We start from the raw sequence: 17,843 nt of genomic DNA on the forward strand, positions 1-17,843 counted from the left end.
TACTAGCCGTGTGACCCTGGGCAAGTCACTTAACCCCAATTGCTTTAAAAAAAAGAAAAAGAAAACAAAGAAAAAAATTTATAAAATAATTATAAAAAATGGACTTGGAGTTTAGATAACTTGAGATCCTGGGGAAAAAAAAGATATAGTAGTCTTTGGGGCAGAAGTTTAAAAAAAATAGAAGATTAATGCTTGAGTTAATGGCGAAGAAGAAAAAGTGAAGACAGCTTTTGGTGGGGAGAAATGCAGCAATAAAAGGAAGAAAAGAAATTAGATGGTGGTTTAGGGTAACAAGTTAAAGGTTTTTGTAAGTATTTTATTTGCAGAGAAAGAGCCAAAGGATACAGAGATTAAAGTTTTTTTTTTTAAAAGAAAAGAAAACCCAAACTAGAGTGTGATGGGACCAAAGTTCTAGAGAACACAAGAGGGAATAGGTTTGAAGATTTAACTAAAAGGAAAGGATGAGTAAAGATTACAGAAATATCTGAGATGGAGAATAAGGGTCAATGAGTGAAGTCACCATAGACGGCTTTTATCTTTGAAGACAGAAGGCCTTCTGCTAAAAATTCAAAAGGTTAGAATGAGGTAAGTGGGGTTTGAGACTTGAGAAGCAAAGCTCGTAATGATGAATATGTACAATGCCTGGTGGAATCAATAAGAGACGAAAAAAGGAGTGGGGCATGGGGTGGATTTTAAGCTATTCCAAACACAAAACCTGGGCCAAAACAGATGATAGAAGGAGCTGAACGGTTCAACCCCGTTCCCCCAAAACCACCCGTCCTGGCATGTTATTCTACAGTTTAAGATCCTATGGTTTGTAAGCCTGCTCTGTACATGCTGCTGGATTTAATCCGAGTAAGGTTCCTGGGCAGCCTGGCTCTCCTCATACTGTTAAGAGATCTAGAAAGACTCCCAGAACACTGGGTGCAACTTCCTTGAAGGATTTAAGGGAAGACAAAGACAAAAGTCATAAAGAATAAGAGAAGATGGATGGGCTGTGATCTGAGTCGTGGGCCTGAGCAGCCACGTCGATGAGATAACAGATTCACTGAAATAAGGGCCTGACTCAACCTAGTAGGATAGATGTGGTTATAAAAGATAAAGACCTGGCTGCAAGGGACAAAAAAACAATCTAATCTTGTTAGTAGCTCTGTTCCAGGGCATTTCATTCTGGAGAGACTAAATCTCTAAGATGATTAAGATGCTAAAATCTAGAGAGCTGGGGTGTTCCATTCTCCCCTAGCCATCTTTCATCCCCTGGACTATTTATTTAAATTGTTCGCCTTACATAAATCTTGCATTTTTCATAAAAAATCAATAGGAAGAAAATAAGTGGGTTGCTACTTTGCTGTTGTTGTTTTTTAAGCACGCCAATAAATTCTCTCAGTCCCACAAACTCTATTAGACTAAAAAAAAAAGGCAGATGTAACTTATTCTACTTAAAATGACACTAAAATGAAGTTGGTTTAGTAACATTCCAAGACCTTTTACTGGCAAAATAGTTTATTGTAACTAATCATAGAAGACTCTTCATGAAGACTCAATGTTTCCAATTCTGGTTGGAGTTTATGTCTTTAAGGAAAATTTTAGCAGAGTGGATATTAGCTTCATGTTTTGAAACACAGTTTTGTGAAACTTGATATCTGCTACAGTATTTTCATGAAAAAGATGTTTTCCTACAAAACAAGACTTCATGATACTTTCACATTAATGATCTCACAGTTTAAAACTAAGAAAAATATGCAGACCCCTCATGCTTCCAAATATAATGGGCAACTCCTAAGTTCCTTTTCTTTCAACTGTGCTTTTTGTAAAAAAAAGAAAGTAAACTGGGTAATACACATAAGTTGCTAGCAACAACAGTTTTCATAGCCACTAGAATCACTTAGAAGCTATCGTATTTTTTTGAAGCTGCTTATTTTTACCTTTTCTTCTCTGGCTCAAGTATTCCAGAGATTAAAACTGTGAGGAATAGCTCTAAGAGACATGAGATTAGCATGACTTTGTGAAACAGAAAGGCTGAGGACTAGGTTGAGTAAAAAGAAAATTGATACCTATAAGAATAGTTGAGAATATCTGCTATTTCTCTTTTGAATTACTGGGAACAAAACTTTCACACATGACTGATTAGGACAGAAAAAAATAAACTGTATAAAGCCCCTCCTCTACATAAATAGCCAGTGTTACTATGATGTTGGGCTTAAGAAAGAGAACAAGTACTTTTTTTCTTTTTCTTTTTCTTTTTTTTTTTAGGCAATAGGGGTTAAGTGACTTGCTCAGGGTTACACAGCTAGTTAAGTGTGAAGTGTTTGGTCTGAGGCTGAATTTGAACTCAGGTCCTCCTGACTTCAGGGCTGGTGCTCTACTCACTGTGCCACCTACCTGCCCCTGAGAACATGTATTAATATTTAACCAGATAAAAGCTATCCATGAAATGCTTACTAGTCATAAAAATTCTCACCTGGTGCTTTCCCATTCTTGATCATCCTTATCTCTCTCTTCTTTGGCATCTCCACTATGAGGGTGTTTCTGTACAATTCTCATTCCACCAGCTTTTACTTAAATAAAAAGAGAGAAAAAGTCTAATTAATATGGGAAAGGGACAAAACTGAAGAGTGTCTGACGATGACAGAAATCTTTCTGGTGAACTTTCCTGGTGACAAATGGCTACATGTAGATGGATTAAGTAACACTGACAATCATTGAATACAGAAGGCTAGAAGGAAGCAGGACATGGAAGTGTATTCAATCATTATTTCCTTCACTTTAGCCCACTTTGATCCATTTCACTTTAAATTTCTCTGGATTCTTTTCCAAAGCCTCTTACCAAATATTTTTAGTATCAACAGAAAGTATATTGTAAACTGCTCAGGAAAAGGAATCACTCCTTTCAATTCTGTACTTCCCATACCTCACAGCTCACTTTTCTACACTGCTTTACATTTTAAAACTGCATTACTCCCAACAACCCTATAAGCTAGCTTACAAGTATTAATATCCCTATCTGGTGGATAAGAAAACCGAGGCTCAGGATTTGTGACTTGCCGGAATATTTCTCATAATGCGCCATATGCTTATTGGGTGGTCAGGCTTTGGAAACATCAAGAACACAGGATAGTTTCTGTAGGCAAGAATTTCAGCACTATCATCATACTCTTTAAACAATTAAGGGCTTATTATGGCTCTTAATTACCTACTGTATAAAATGTTAATTTCTCTCATAGTACCTTCCCCTCTGAGATTCTTCCACATATTTTGTATTTATCTTGAATGTACCTAGTTATTTACAAGTTGTTTCCCCCGTTAGATTGTGAGTTGCTTGAAAGAATTCTTTCTTTGAATCTTCTGGGCTTAGCACAATGTTAGGAATGTAAAAAGCATTTAATAAATGTTTATTGACTGGATGCCATAATTACTTAACATGGTTGTTGTTTCCCTAAAACTTGTCCATTAACATCTGTAAGAAAAGAGTCTTTTAACTCCCCTATCTCAAGAAACTTTATGAGATACTTTACCTAGAGGTTTCCTTGGCTCATATTGCACTATATTATTATTCTGTCCACTCCCACCTAACTTGGTGGTTGTTTCATGTGTGAACATGTTGCCTTACTGATTATATATAGCAAGCTTCCTAATGTATGAACAACTCAATTTTATTCAATTCAATAAACATTAATTATCTACATGAATTCCATGCCCTCTAGAATTTTTCACATTCTATATGTACACAGAAAAAACAAGGTCACTAGAGGAGGGAGAGTATGTAACTGGAGGGATTGGACATGGAGGAGGCTGCACCTGAGCTGAATGTTTTTAAAAAATCAAATCCCATTTTTGTTGTTGTTATTCAGTCATTTCGGTTGAGTCCAACTCTTTCTGACCTCATTTGGTGTTTTCTTAGCAAAGATAATAATGGAGTGGTTTGCCACTTCCTTTTCTAGATGAGTAAACTGAGACAAACAGGGTTAAAGTAACTTGACCAGGGTCACACAGCTGGTAACTGTCTGAGGCTGGATTTGAACTCAGGAAGATGAAGTCTTCCTGACTCCAGGCCCTGAACTCTATCTACTGTACCACCTAGCTGCCTTGATAAATAATATAGCTAGCATTTATATAATACATTAAGACTGACAAACAGATGATGGAGAATACTGTCTTTAAAAGAATACACAAAAGGGAGAAGCATAAGATAAAGCTGGAAAGACAGGCTGCAGCCAAACCATGAAGGGTGATTTTCATTGGTAAGGAAATGTAATTCTGTACAATATTAAAAGACTACTCCACATGCTTCAGTGTGAGAACATTACCTTCCATATTTCCTTTCCTTCTCGGAAGACTATTTTGGTAGCAGGTTATAAGCTTCTTCAAAGTAGGGCCTGTGACATATTTATCTCAGCCCTACAATCTAATGATGCCTTGCATGTACCCTGCCTTTAATAAATGTTTGTGGATATGAGTAAAGATTTTGGCAATAGGTAAAACTGTAAAGATATGTTTCATTTAACAATTTCTCTTTGAAATGTATGATTTTCCCATCATAAAATAGAATCTGAAATCTAATGACAACAAATATAAAGGGTTTCCAAGTAAGCAATGGCTGATTACAAACCCCCAATGCAAAAGGGTAAAAATACCTAAACTCTGTTGACAAGTAAAGTCATCTAAAGTGAAAAAGAAGGTTCTTCATTTCTCACTGTAGAACTCCAAACTAAGGCCCCCCAAAGCCATCCAGTATTACTAGCTCAATGAACTAAGTTTATAGACAATTAACATTAACGCTTCACATTAAGCTTGTTGATTAACACAGATATAAAGAGTGGCAATAAGCCCAATAAAGACCTGAAGGTGAGACAGATTACATTTTACTTAAGATACTGCTCCCAAATTAGGATAGTCTATTTTTTCTAGAACATTTTATCATTTTAACTGTACAGTTATAATGGATAGCCAGTGGTACTTTTATAATGAAGTCCAAAAGCCATTCCTAATTCGTTAGGCTTCCTCTGGAATACATTTCATTTGTGAAAATATAACATGAACAATATCAGTAATAGCAAACACAGGCATATTCTGACTAACATTATTAATTGGTTCTGGGAAAATGGGGCATTGGGGGAAATAATACAGGGCAGTTGTTAGGAAACATTGTACAGCTGTGAGATGCATCCTTATGTGATTAATATTTAGGTACAGAAAGGGAGTCAGGGGCGCTAAACCATACATAAGGATCCGTGCCGGCTGCATACTGACTTAGAAAATCACGTTAACCTTACCTGTGTTATACTGTATTTTTATTTATTTTCTAAAGTATTTCCCAATTACATTTTATTCTGTTTTAGACCTTACTCAGGAGTGTTGCTAGCTGGTCCAGTGTTTAATAATTCTGATTTAGACTCTGTGAGCTTAAATTAGGTTTTTACATAGAAATGAGACTATAAAGACTTCGTAAAGTAAAATCAACTCCCCTGTTCCCACAACTTCCCCACCTTAGAAGCTCAAGCTTCTCACCTGATAGATAAGGCAAGGCAGACCAGCTCTGTTTAGAAATATCTAGCGGGTTTTGAAGAGGATGGGATGGAGGGCCCTGAATGGGGCTCTTCAAACCTATAAGGGTTTATTATACAACTCTTATAGCTTTCTCCAATAGGTCTGGCAGCCTTCCCACAAGGAAAATTAAGTAACAAGCATTCAGAGATATAGGGGGAGGATAAAGGTAGAGGGGAAAAAGTAGCTATTAGTTGTTCTGTTCTTATGGTCTTGCTCCTTGTGATTCAATGGCGTCTTATTAGGCTGACACAGCAACTGTTTTCTGACTGGGCTAAGTATTAAAGGACTTCCTGAATGCTTCTTTCCACCAGAGTGTGGAAGGAATTTGCATCTCTGAGAATAAGCAGCTGTTATAGTGAGGTTTTGGTTATTATGTATTAATTATGTTATTATGAAAAAATGTTGGACAGGGAAACCTGATGTGAAGGAAGCCTACTTTTTTTTTTAAATTAGAAATCTTAGCAAATTAATTCTCAGTGGCTGTTTTTTGAAAAATGAGCTGTGTGCATAAAAAAACCTCCTTTATAAGTACGAGGTTTTTTTCTCCCCCAAAATTTCTATTTAATATTTTTTCCATTTTTTTATGGCATATGCTCTCTAAATGTACTTCCAGTCCCATTAGCTACTTATATTTTTTAAGATTACAAGTAGAGTTCTGGGGAGATGAATGCACTGAACACCATTTCCTACTCCCATTCCTCTCCTCACTCTTCCCCTATACCAAATCCAGAATTAACCTGTAACAGTCTTCTAAAGTGAAGATAAAAACAATCTGGCAAATAAATCTAAGACTGATTATTCCCTAATGGAAGGAAGTAGTAGTGAAAATAATAAAAGCAATGCATATTTGATTTTGGAGTTTACATATCTCATGCTTGGTTCCAAGAGCTTGGAGAGCTCACAGAATTTCAAACAAAACAGGGACCAAAGCTTGGCTGATGAGATCTGATACTGGATACTTAACTACCCCATTCAAAACTTTCTCTACTCCTCACTCCTGCTAGAAAGACACCAACATCTCAGTCTTACGAAAACAATGGCTTAGGGGTATTTTGTTTAGTGTAGCTATTCCCTAGGTTAAAGGAGAGTACTGAAATTAAAAGGCCTTCTGCTGTACTGGAGGAGCGTAAGTGAAGAAATAGTAAACTGAGTCAACACGAAGCATTTATCATCTACTACACCTTAAAATGGGTATAAGTGGGGCACAACAAACCCCAGCGGCTTCCTCTTGCTAAGAAAATATTACTTTGTCTATTTCACTTGTAAAGTCCTATACAAGCTAGTCCTAAACTATCTCTTTGGCCTCATTGGACATTTCTCCGTCCCCAGCCTCAACTATCCAATCAACCGGACCTTCTTTATCATCCTCACATTCTAACTCATATCTTCACGTTGTTTGTTTATTTTTCATTGGCTGTCCTCCATGCCCAAGATATACTTTCTTCTTCTAGCTCACTCACAGAATCCACCTCTTTAAGAAGCAGGTCAGTAACATCTTTTGTATGAAGCCTTCCCTGATCCCCCTAAGTTCTGGTGCCCTTCACACGCTGGTTTATGAGAGGTTCTTAGAGAGGATTCAGGAAATAATCCTCTAAGTCAGAAAGAAAATTATTTTAAAGAAGAAATAATGTCAAGAAATAGACAAACAGAAAGATAGGAAAACAGTCAAGAAAGAAAAGGAGCAATGACATTTACATAGCACATTAATATTTGCAAAGCACTTTTACATATATTTTTCACCCAAATCTAGCTTATATAAAACCTATGTTCGACTTCTAGTTATACTTTAGGTGATAATGTGTAATTGGGAAGATAACATGAGAAAGACAGCCAGGCACAGTGGACACCATGCTGGTCTTGGAATCAGGAAGACTCTGGTTCAAATTCCACCAGTGACACTTACTAGCTGCATATAAATGAAGTGACCCTCTCAAAGTTTCAATCCCCTCCTTCATAAAATTGAGGGAATAGGGGTTGGACTGAATGTTCCCCAAGGTCCTTTCTAGCTCAAGATTTATAATTCTATGAAAGTTCTGAAGTAAAAAGAGAATAGTAAGAAAAATATTAAAAGTAATATTTTAAAAAACCCTTTCCACAATAATAACTGATTTTAAATATGATCATATAGTATAATTAGTTTGTGTATATCCACTTTTTTCTTTCCAAAGAGGTCATATTTTAAGGTGATGAATATATTAGTATTAATATGGATTTTTTTTTACATTGGGGAATGTGAGGGGGTTTTTTAGTAACCAAGATAAAACTAATGCTTTAACTTCCATTTCAATTAAGTAAATTTACCTGATAATAGCATAACACATTGCTCAGCACAGTGGACAGAATGCTGGGCTTAGAGTTAAGAAGACCTGGGTTTTAATCCTACCTCTGAAGCTTACTATGGAAACATGGGTTCATTTACCTTGTCAAAGACAGGTTGGTGGAAGGGTAACCCATTCTGAAGATATCACAGACTCTTGCATATTTTCTACAGAAATTTAACCACAAAGAAAATGGTGTTTCCTTTGTGCAATGTATCAATTATCTAATTAATAAGCATCAGAATACTTTAATATTATTAAATTGTTATAATTTTGCTGGAAAATGCAGTATGGATTTTCCCCAATTTTTACCTAACTATAACATTCTTCCCCCCTCCATCCTCCAATTTTCCTAACTCCAATCAAGGTTCAAAATACATTAAAAAAGTCAAAATTAGTAACACTCCACCTTGTCATAAATTAGATTTAGAGTAACTTTAGCAACATATGGCTCTGGCTCCAAAAGGAAACGGAGGGGAACTGGGCCAATCGAATGTATTTAACAATGAGATTCTATCCACATCACTGACACAAGCATACAAAGACTGGCAGGAATGAGTAATGGTACAGCTCATAATTATGTCCACTTTTCTGCAGCAGAACACCATTACTGCTGGTAGATGAAACAGAACCTCACTAATTCTCACTTTACTAATCTGTATGTGCAATAACTCTCATAAAACAAGCAGTCTCACCCCATTTCTTTGAAAATATTTAGTAGTAGAGAGCCACAGTGAGGTCTCAAATCATTAAGACTTGATTATTTTTACAAAGGACTGCAAACTGCAGCACATTTGCTAGCACATTATGAAGCATCATCCATCATTCATAAATAACAATACTTTGTATTTACACAGCACCTTTCTCCCAAGCATTTCAAAATGCTTTACTAACTGCCTCATTAATCTCACATCTTAGAAAGAAAGGCTTGGCAAGTGGTGCTGTTTCTCTGTTAGGGACTACTGGGGTGCCAAGAGGTTAAAGCATTTGGGTCCAGTCACTCCCAGTTATTTATAGGCATATATGAGTCTGAACAATAATCTTACCAAGACACAATGCTCATTTTGTTAAGCTTTTCCTTATCCTCTCTCTCTCAAATATCAGGTAACTGCTACCCCACCAAATCAAACTGGGTTTCAGCCAATAATTAATATAAATTAGGATAAGTCCATATTTGGACTTACCAAGTATTAATAGCTCACATTTATATAGTGCTTTAAGGTTTGTTTGACATGTTATCTCACTTGTTCCTTAAAACAGCCCTGTGAAGTAGATGCTATTATTATCATCCCCATTTCATAGCTTAGGTAACTCAGACAGAGAGAGGTTAAGTAGCTTGCCTAAGGTCACCCAGCTAGTATAGTAGCTGAAAAAGAATTTAAACTCAGATCTTCCTGAATCTTAAGTTCAGCACTCGATCCACTATGCCACCTGGTATACCCTATCAAGGCCAAGGCCCACTCCTTCCCTGTGCTTAATACTAAGAAAGGATTGCACAAAGTTCGATATAATCAGCTATTTGAAGTTAAGCTTTATCTCTGTTGATTCAGAGTCAGGTGACATTGGTTTGACTCTCAGCTCTGTCTCCTGCTACCTGTGTAAAACTAGGCAAGTTATTTGACCTCTCTGGGCTTCAGTTTCTCTATCTGTAAAAAAGACTAGATAATATCTAAGATCTCTTCCAGTCCTAAAACCACGATTCTATGCTTTAGTGAAATAAAAACTAGGTATGCCATGAAAGAGGCCATGGGTGAAAAGACCCAGAAAAAAACATATCCATTATGAAGGACCTATGACAGTTAGTGCAATACACAGTCTAAAAGTGGGTTCTTTGGCTGCCTGATGAACAGATATTTGATTTAGGCCAAACACAATACACTACAGTACAATACAACACAACACAACACACAATGTATACAACACACATAATTACATGTGAAAATTCATTTCCCTGATCTCTGCCCAACTTCTAGATAAGACAGTTAAAAAAAAAAGTTAAAGGGGACTTCTCTTATTCAAAGTGATCCAGTTTCCCCAAACTAGTAGATTAAGAGAATGCATTACATAAATTACTTGATAGGGAGGGTAGGAAAAGGGATAGAATCATGACACTATTTGGTTTTCTTAAAGTAAAATTCTCATTATGGGAAAGCCATATTCCATTTTGAATCAAATGATAACTATCCATAAATGACAAGTTTTTGCCATGTATCCCAAGGGGATTACAACAGAGATAAAGCTTAACTTCAAATAGCTGATTATATCGAACTTGTGCAATCCTTTCTTAGTATTAAGCACAGGGAAGGAGTGGACCTTGGCCTTGATAGGGTATACCAGGTGGCATAGTGGATCGAGTGCTGAACTTAAGATTCAGGAAGATCTGAGTTTAAATCCTTTTTCAGCTACTATACTAGCTGGGTGACCTTAGGCAAGCTACTTAACCTCTCTCTGTCTGAGTTTCCTAAGCTATGAAATGGGGATGATAATAATAGCATCTACTTCACAGGGCTGTTTTAAGGAACCAATGAGATAACATGTTAAAGCACTATATAAATGTGAGCTATTAATACTCGGTAATAATATTATTAAGAGTCCACATTTGCATAGCACAATGATAATTTATTAATAATGATAGCTAGCATTTATATAGTGCTTTAATTTAAGGTTTACAAAGTGCTTTCACAAATACTTCATTTTACACAATGGGAATTGGAATGAGAAACAAACCAACAGATTTCCCAGGTTGGGCATTTAGAAATCTGAATTTGGCTATTCTCACATGAAAGTGATGAAATATTTACATTTTTAGCCCCTAAAACAGCCTCATGCCACTACCGTATAAGTCAAATACTATTCCAACAAAACATTTTGTATGATTGGAAAAAAAAAGATTTTAAAGTTGAGATAATAGATCACTTATTTCAAGAAAAAGTTGATAAAATAAATCTAATACAAAAAATTAAGGATGATTAATTAATGATGCAAACTTTTTTGTATCATGGCTCTATTTAGAAGCCCCATGAAGCCAATGGATCTTTTCTCAGAATACTGTTTTTTAATGCATAAAATAAAATGCATAAGATTACAAAGCAATCAAATTATATTACATACATTTATCAGAATATTAAAAAAATAAATTCACAGAACCCAGGTTAAGAACCTCTCCCTTAAGATATGTTCTGGTAGGCCCTGACCTGTACTGAAGTACAGCAGCAACAGCATTGGATAAAATTAAGTACAATTTTAGTTATTCAATCAGGATTAACTCTACAATATATAATTTTAAGAATCACTAAGGAGTAAAATATTTAACTTTCCCCTCCTACTGAACCAGATGTTATGGTATTAAAAAAATAGCTAGTGTAATGTATAAAAGCTATAAAAATGAAGTTCACTGAAGGTATTATTAAGGTAGAGATATTAACAATTTTTGAGACTTGAAGAGTATGTTTTTATATAGGGCCATTTGTCTTTAGTCAAGGACAGCAAAAAAGATTTTAATCAGAGAAGGTGAAATATGTGGAGATACTTCCAATCCAACAAGTATTTACTAAATGCCTACTATACTCAAGTCACTGTGAATAAGCCTTCAAGGAGCTTACACTCTGCTCTGTTTTCCACACTATACTCATTAACAGTGGGAATTATGAAACATTTGAATACATGGCTATGAGATTTCTGGGGCCACCTTAGGACATCTTTAAAGGAAAATCAGCAGCTGTGATCAGTTAGGTAAAATGTGGCTTGAAGACAGGGGGACTGACTAGATGACTTCTAAATGTTCTTTCTACTCTGGTGGTTTTTTACATTTAGTATTTCTAGAAGATGTTTTATGAACTAGACAGGATTAACTCTGAATGTATGTAAATTCTACTATATATGTCACACCCCTGCTCAATAAACTTGAGTGGTTCAAGAGTAAACACAAAATGCTGTTTGATGTGGAGATACACCCTCCCCCATATACCCCTCTAGTTTTTTGTCCCACATTACCAACTGCCTGCTAGACAACATAAAATGGATGTCCCATAGACATCTCACACTCAACTTATCTAAAACAACTCATTAGCTCCCCTCCGCCAAACCCTCTCCCCTTCTTCTGAATTTCCCTAATTCTGTTAAGGGTACCACCATCCTCTTACGCTCACATTTCTTGTTGACATTCCCAATTTATCAACCCCTCACAGTCTAAAACCTATACCTAATCTTCTTGTTTCTCCCTTTATCTCTTGCATAAGTCCCTTTCTTCTCCACTCACAGCCACCAGCCTCAAGGCCCTTTTTTTTTTAATTTTTAGGCAATTGGGGTTAAGTGACTTGCCCACAGTCACATAGCTAGTTAAGTGTCAAGTGTTTGGTCTGAGTCCGCATTTGAATTCAGGTCCTCCTGACTTCAGGGCCAGTGCTCTATTCAGTGTGCCACCTAGCTGCCCCCAAAAGGTGGGATTTTATTTTTGTGTGTAAGGTGATCATGGTTAAGTGACTTGCCCAGGGTCACACAGTTCATCAAGGCCCTCATCAACTACTTCATGGACTACTGAAGTAGCCTTCTAATTGATCTTCCTGCTTCAAATCTCCTACTTTAATCTATCCTCCACTCATATGCCCAAGTGATTTTCTAAAGCACAGGTCTGTCCAGGTCAGCCTCCTACTCAGTAAACTCTAGTGACACCCTGTTACCTCCAGGATCAAATATAAACTCCTTTGTTTGACATTTAAAGCTCTTTACAACTTAGACCCTACCTCACCAATCTTCTTATACAGTAGTCCCCTTCATTTACTCTACTAACTAGCTACACTGTCCTCACTACTCTTTGCAGATGGCATGCCACCTTCATATGCATGTCATTTCAATGGCTGTGTCCTAGGCCTGGAATGCTGTCATTCCCCACTTCCACCTTTTAATGTTTCCTGGCTTCCTTCAAGATTCAGCTCAAATCCTACCTTCAATAAGAGACTTTTCTTTTCTGTTTTTTTTGTGAGATAGTTTACCCCATTCTACCTCTCCCTTTCTTCTTCTCCAAGTATAATCCTCTCATCCCTTAATTTTATTCTCCAGATATGACCCCTTAATCTTCAACTCACCCTGTGCCCTCTATCTATCTATCTACATATACATACATATAATTTTTTTTCCTCCAACTACCCTAATACTGACAAAAGTTTCATGAGTTATAAATATCATCCTTCCATGCAGGAATGTAAACAGTTCAATCTTAATAAGTCTCTTATGATTTCTCTTTCCTGTTTACCTCTTCATGTTCCACTTGAGTCCTGTATTTGAAAGTCAAATTTTCTATTCAGCTCTGGTCTTTTCATCAAGAATGCTTGAAAGTCCTCTATTTCACTGAATGACCATCAAATCCTACCTTCTACAGGAAGTCTTTCCAAGTCCTCCCAGCCATTGGTAACTTCCTTTAGAAATTAACTACCATTTTCTCTGCAGACAGCTTGTAGTAACTATTAGAATGTGAGTTTCTTGAGAGGAGGGACCAACCATTTAAAACTTTCTTTGTGTCTCAGCACATGGCATATGATATGATATAACATTAAGTATTTAAATGCTTGCTGACTGACTTTTGTAAAACTACTAGCTCTAGCCTTACATGATCTCCAGCTAGAATAGATTTCAGAAGCCATCTAATCTAGAGTTACTTAACTGGGGGCCCATGAATCTGTTGCTTTTAAATGTTGTTAACTGTATTTGAATATAATTGATTTCCTTTGTAATCCTAAATCTATTTTATGCATTTTAAGACATTATTCTGAGAAAGGGTCCATAGGCCTCAGTAGATGCCAGAGGGGTCTATAACACAAAAAAGTTTAAGAACCCCTGATTTAATCCCACCATTCATTTTAAAGATGAGGAAGCCAAAGCTCAGGTCAGAGGACTTTCCCAAGCTCTCACAGGGAGCAGACATCAGAAGTACAATTTGAACCCAGGTCCTCTGATTTGACCTTCTTCCACCGTATCAAGTTGCCTTCCTCTTTCACATACCATACAATCAGCCTAATGATGAAAATACTTCCACAGTTCAAAGACCTGCATCCCAGTCTTTTCTCTGATGCTCATTAAATGTGGGATCCTAGAAAAGTCAACCTCTCTGAGCCTTAGCAATGACCTGAAAAATTATACGTGTGTGTTTTTTTACACACAGTAGGTGTGTACCTATGGCAAGTCAGTTCAATTTTCTGAACTCTGGTTACCTTGTCTATTACATAAGGAATGTTAAATCATCTGTATTGTCTCTTCCAATTCCAACAATTAGGGAGAAAGAAGGGTGCATATGAATCAGTTAACACACAAGATGGTGAAAACCAAATGACATGAAAGTACTCTGAAAACTGTAAAGCTCTACACAAAATAAAGAATGAGAGAAGTGAAAGTGAAGATAATAAAAACTAAATCACCTCCTTATATTCTTGGCTTTATACTGTTAATATGTAGATGGAAAAAACAAAACCCAAACAGCTCATGAATATGAATATTTACATATTCAGCATCATATAGTATACCAAAGCATCCATTTGATTCTACAAAATGTCAATTAGAACCAAAGGTTAAATCTATATGGGGCCAGTTATGTCTATATAATCTTATGACCACCCTGGAGGGACGTGTGTGTGTGTGTGTGTGTGTGTGTGTGTGTGTGTACCCACAACTGAATAACCCACCAGATATATATCAGGTTAGATCTCCTTAGGGCTATAGCACTGATCATTTTCTCATTTTACTGGTTCATACATAGCCTTCTTTTCCCATGAATTTTCAAATCAGAAGGGCCAATACAGATGATTTAATTCAATATTCCTTATTTAATAGACAAAGAAACTGGAGTTCAGAGAACTGGACTGACTAGCCATACAAGTACACACCTAGTTAATGGCAGAGTCTGGACGAGACCCACATCTCCTGTTTCCTACTTTAATAAACATATTGCTGTGGAACACTGCCTCTCTTCTTCTTAACAATTTATTCTCTCATTTTATGCATGAATCACTGTTCATTTTGCAACTCTCAAAGGCTGTTTATTTTATAATTCAAAAAGAAAAATGGGAGTGTTCTGAAGTTTTTCCTTAGGGATCAATATTTCTAACTTAAACCACAAGGAATTCCAATATAACACAAGTCCTTTTTAATATAACTCTGTTATATGGATTCAGCAGTGTCATGGGTCAAACCATGTCCCATGAAATATGTCCATTACACATAGTAAAAGCCTGATAGAATACAGCTAATCTGCAAATGGAATCTTGTCACCTAACACCAGCATTATAAGAGATTCCCACTTTATAAAGTCAAGAAACCTTACCCATTAGATCTTCGCTATTTTCTGCACTTAAAGGTTCAATAAGGAGGTCCATAAAACAAGCATATTGTGAGGAACATCTTAAAAATTAGTTTAATCTAGAGGTTCCCAAAGCCTCCCTCTCATCGAAATTTAAATATTTTCTCATGCCACTTAAAATTATACTTTAAAATAGAAGGTAGACATTTTCTCACCAGGAATAGTCAAGTTTTTTTTTTCTTATACAGATGCCTCAGCTTCAACTTCGAAAAAAAAAACCAATCAGGAATGAGGTATATTTAAGGAATTCTTAATACAGAAGACATTTCAAAGAGCATTTCTTCAGTCACCAATTAAAGGTGGAAAACATAATTCAACAGAGGTTATTACCTGAAACCTCTTGGGGTGGGGGAACAATATATACCAGAGAACATAGGCAGGCTCCGTTCCTTTAATATTCTAAGTTGTTCCAAGTTTCTTTTACATTCACCTAACACGGCCAATTAACACATTAAGGATGAAACATTAAATGACAATGGTTCCTGCCATCTTGTCTGCTTCTTCCACAACCAAGCCTTAAATCAAGAATGCTTTCTTCACACTTAGAACCTCAAGAGGTATAACTCAAAGGGATGATAAAAATTACTGTCAAGGCAATGTTGAAATGGAGAAAACAGAAACCTCTGCACAAAAAGGGGGAAGAATAGGTTGGAAATGTCTGTCTTCTACTTCTCACCTAACTTAGAATTGTCTATATTTAGATTATCCTTCATTATTTTAAAGAGTGCCTTTCTCGCATAAATCAGAACCTAAGATTTTGCTTTGCAGTGCCCATGTTGGAAAACAATGGGAAGTTTAGAGGGTCAGAGAAATTAAGAGTAAAATGTCATTTTGACAGAGAGCCATGATTGGAAGTATTTTACTTGTGCTTTAGCAAGGCGTTGTCAGCCTCAGATTTATCTTAATCAGATCACTAGCCAAAATTAACGTTCAAATAATTTTACAACCCTAAAAAAAAAAACCCAAAACCAACAACCCTAACATATGGTCATTCCAGATAAGCATTGGAAAGGACTCTGATTATAACTGTCTAGAGGAGGATTAATTAGCATACCGCTCCAATAAATCTATCAGAACTTAAAGCAGGAATTCTTAACCTTCTTTTGTGTCATGGATTTCTTTGGCAATCTGGAGAAGCTTGTGGACTTCTTCTCAAAATAATATTTTTAAATGCATAAGATAAAACACACAGGATTACAAAGGGAGCCAATTATTTTGAAATACAATGATGAAAATAGTTTTAAAAACCGGATTGCGGACCCCAGGTTAAGACCCAGTCAGGGCATGTTCCTCTCCAAGGCTACCGTTAACCTCACATCTACACATGGACCAGGAAGCTTTCCTCCACAGCTAGGGAGAAGGACGAGGCTGCTTCGTTTGTTTTTAAAAACAAACAAAAACAATCACAACAGTGCTTCGTATTTCCTAGGTGGTGTATTGGGTGTGCATGCCAAGGCCGCCACGGGCGCACTGGTCTTCATCAGTGACCTGCCAGTCACAGCACTCCAGACAAGTGCCAAGCTCCAGCAGGGCCGGGGGTCTCTAGGCCAGTCCGAGCCGTCCCGACCTCCGTGCCCCCCTTCGCGGCCCCTCCCCAGGCCGGGCTGGCAAGGGGCGCACCCAGCCGGGAGGGGACCCCGCCCCACCTCGGGCCGGCCGCCCCGCACACCTCTTCCTCCCTGGGGCCGCCTGCGGCGGGGCCCGGGAAGCCGGGGTGTGAATTACCGCTTCGCGGGGCACGTGAGCGGCGCCTCGGGAGGCTCGGCTGGGCCTGCGCCTGCTGCCCTCCTGAAAACCCCACCCTGTCCTCCGACTAACTCCTCTGGGCTTGGCGGGGGGCAGAGGAGGGGAGGGGGCGGAATGGGGGAACGGGGTAGGGGATGGATCAATACCCGCAGGAGGGTGTCCAGCTCTAGTCTCTACTTTCTCGTCAGTAGGCGAAGACATTGTGGACACTGACTCGCTCTCTCCTTTTTTTGTCTCGGTTCGGGGGACCTGGGAGCTGGCGACCGGCTGCGCGCGCCCGTCGCTCGAAGAGCCCGAGCGCGTCGTCGCGTTGCAACAGCTGGAGCAGCCGCAGGCTGGGCAGGGAGGCACGCCCCCTCCCCTCCCCCAACCCCACTACCGGGATGGGCGGGGCGACGGACTCTGCTCCCCCCCTCCCCCGCGCGCCCTCCCCACTTGTCAACGTGGCTCCTCCATGGCCCTGGCACCCTCGAACCACCCAGCCGCTGCCCCGAACTGGACGTGCGCCGTGACGTCACAGCGTTCTAGAACTCCCCGTGTCGCCCCGTTCTAAGGGCTCAGCTCGCGGCTTGCCACGTTCTAAGGGCTCGCGGGAGAAAAAAAAAAACATTCCTTAGTTTTGCAACCCAAAGTGAACCCGGAGGACTGAGCATGCCCGGGCTGACTCGAGAGCCACGTCGCTGCGGTTTCTTTGCATAGCTCCCATTCATTTGAAGGAGGGGGAGGGTAGAGATAAAGCTGAAGGCCCGGGATGGAGGAACACTCAGTGGAGCACTGTTTGGGGAACTAAAATTGGAAAGAACTCTGGGGTGGGCAGGCGTGGTGCCAGGGCACTAGTCTACTAGTGTCTCGACTACAAAAATGTTCTCGAATGGATTTATTCC

At 38.3% G+C, this 17,843-nt stretch overlaps 1 protein-coding gene across 1 annotated transcript in view; it reads right to left on the minus strand.

Moving 5' to 3' along the window:
- Positions 1–17,312, minus strand: part of DAP (death associated protein) — a 66,988-nt gene extending 49,676 nt beyond the window's left edge. The window contains exons 1-2 of the mRNA XM_021004423.2: positions 17,106–17,312; positions 2,462–2,558 (exon numbers count right to left, since the gene is read on the minus strand). Coding sequence (XP_020860082.1) covers positions 2,462–2,558; positions 17,106–17,160 — 152 coding nt within the window. The 5' untranslated portion in view covers positions 17,161–17,312. The remainder of the gene's footprint in view (positions 1–2,461; positions 2,559–17,105) is intronic.
- Positions 17,313–17,843: the final 531 nt, after the last annotated feature.

Source organism: Phascolarctos cinereus, unplaced genomic scaffold, assembly GCF_003287225.1.
Source record: "Phascolarctos cinereus isolate Bilbo 61053 unplaced genomic scaffold, phaCin_HiC Scaffold_4;HRSCAF=312, whole genome shotgun sequence".
NCBI classification, from domain to species: Eukaryota; Metazoa; Chordata; class Mammalia; order Diprotodontia; family Phascolarctidae; genus Phascolarctos; species Phascolarctos cinereus.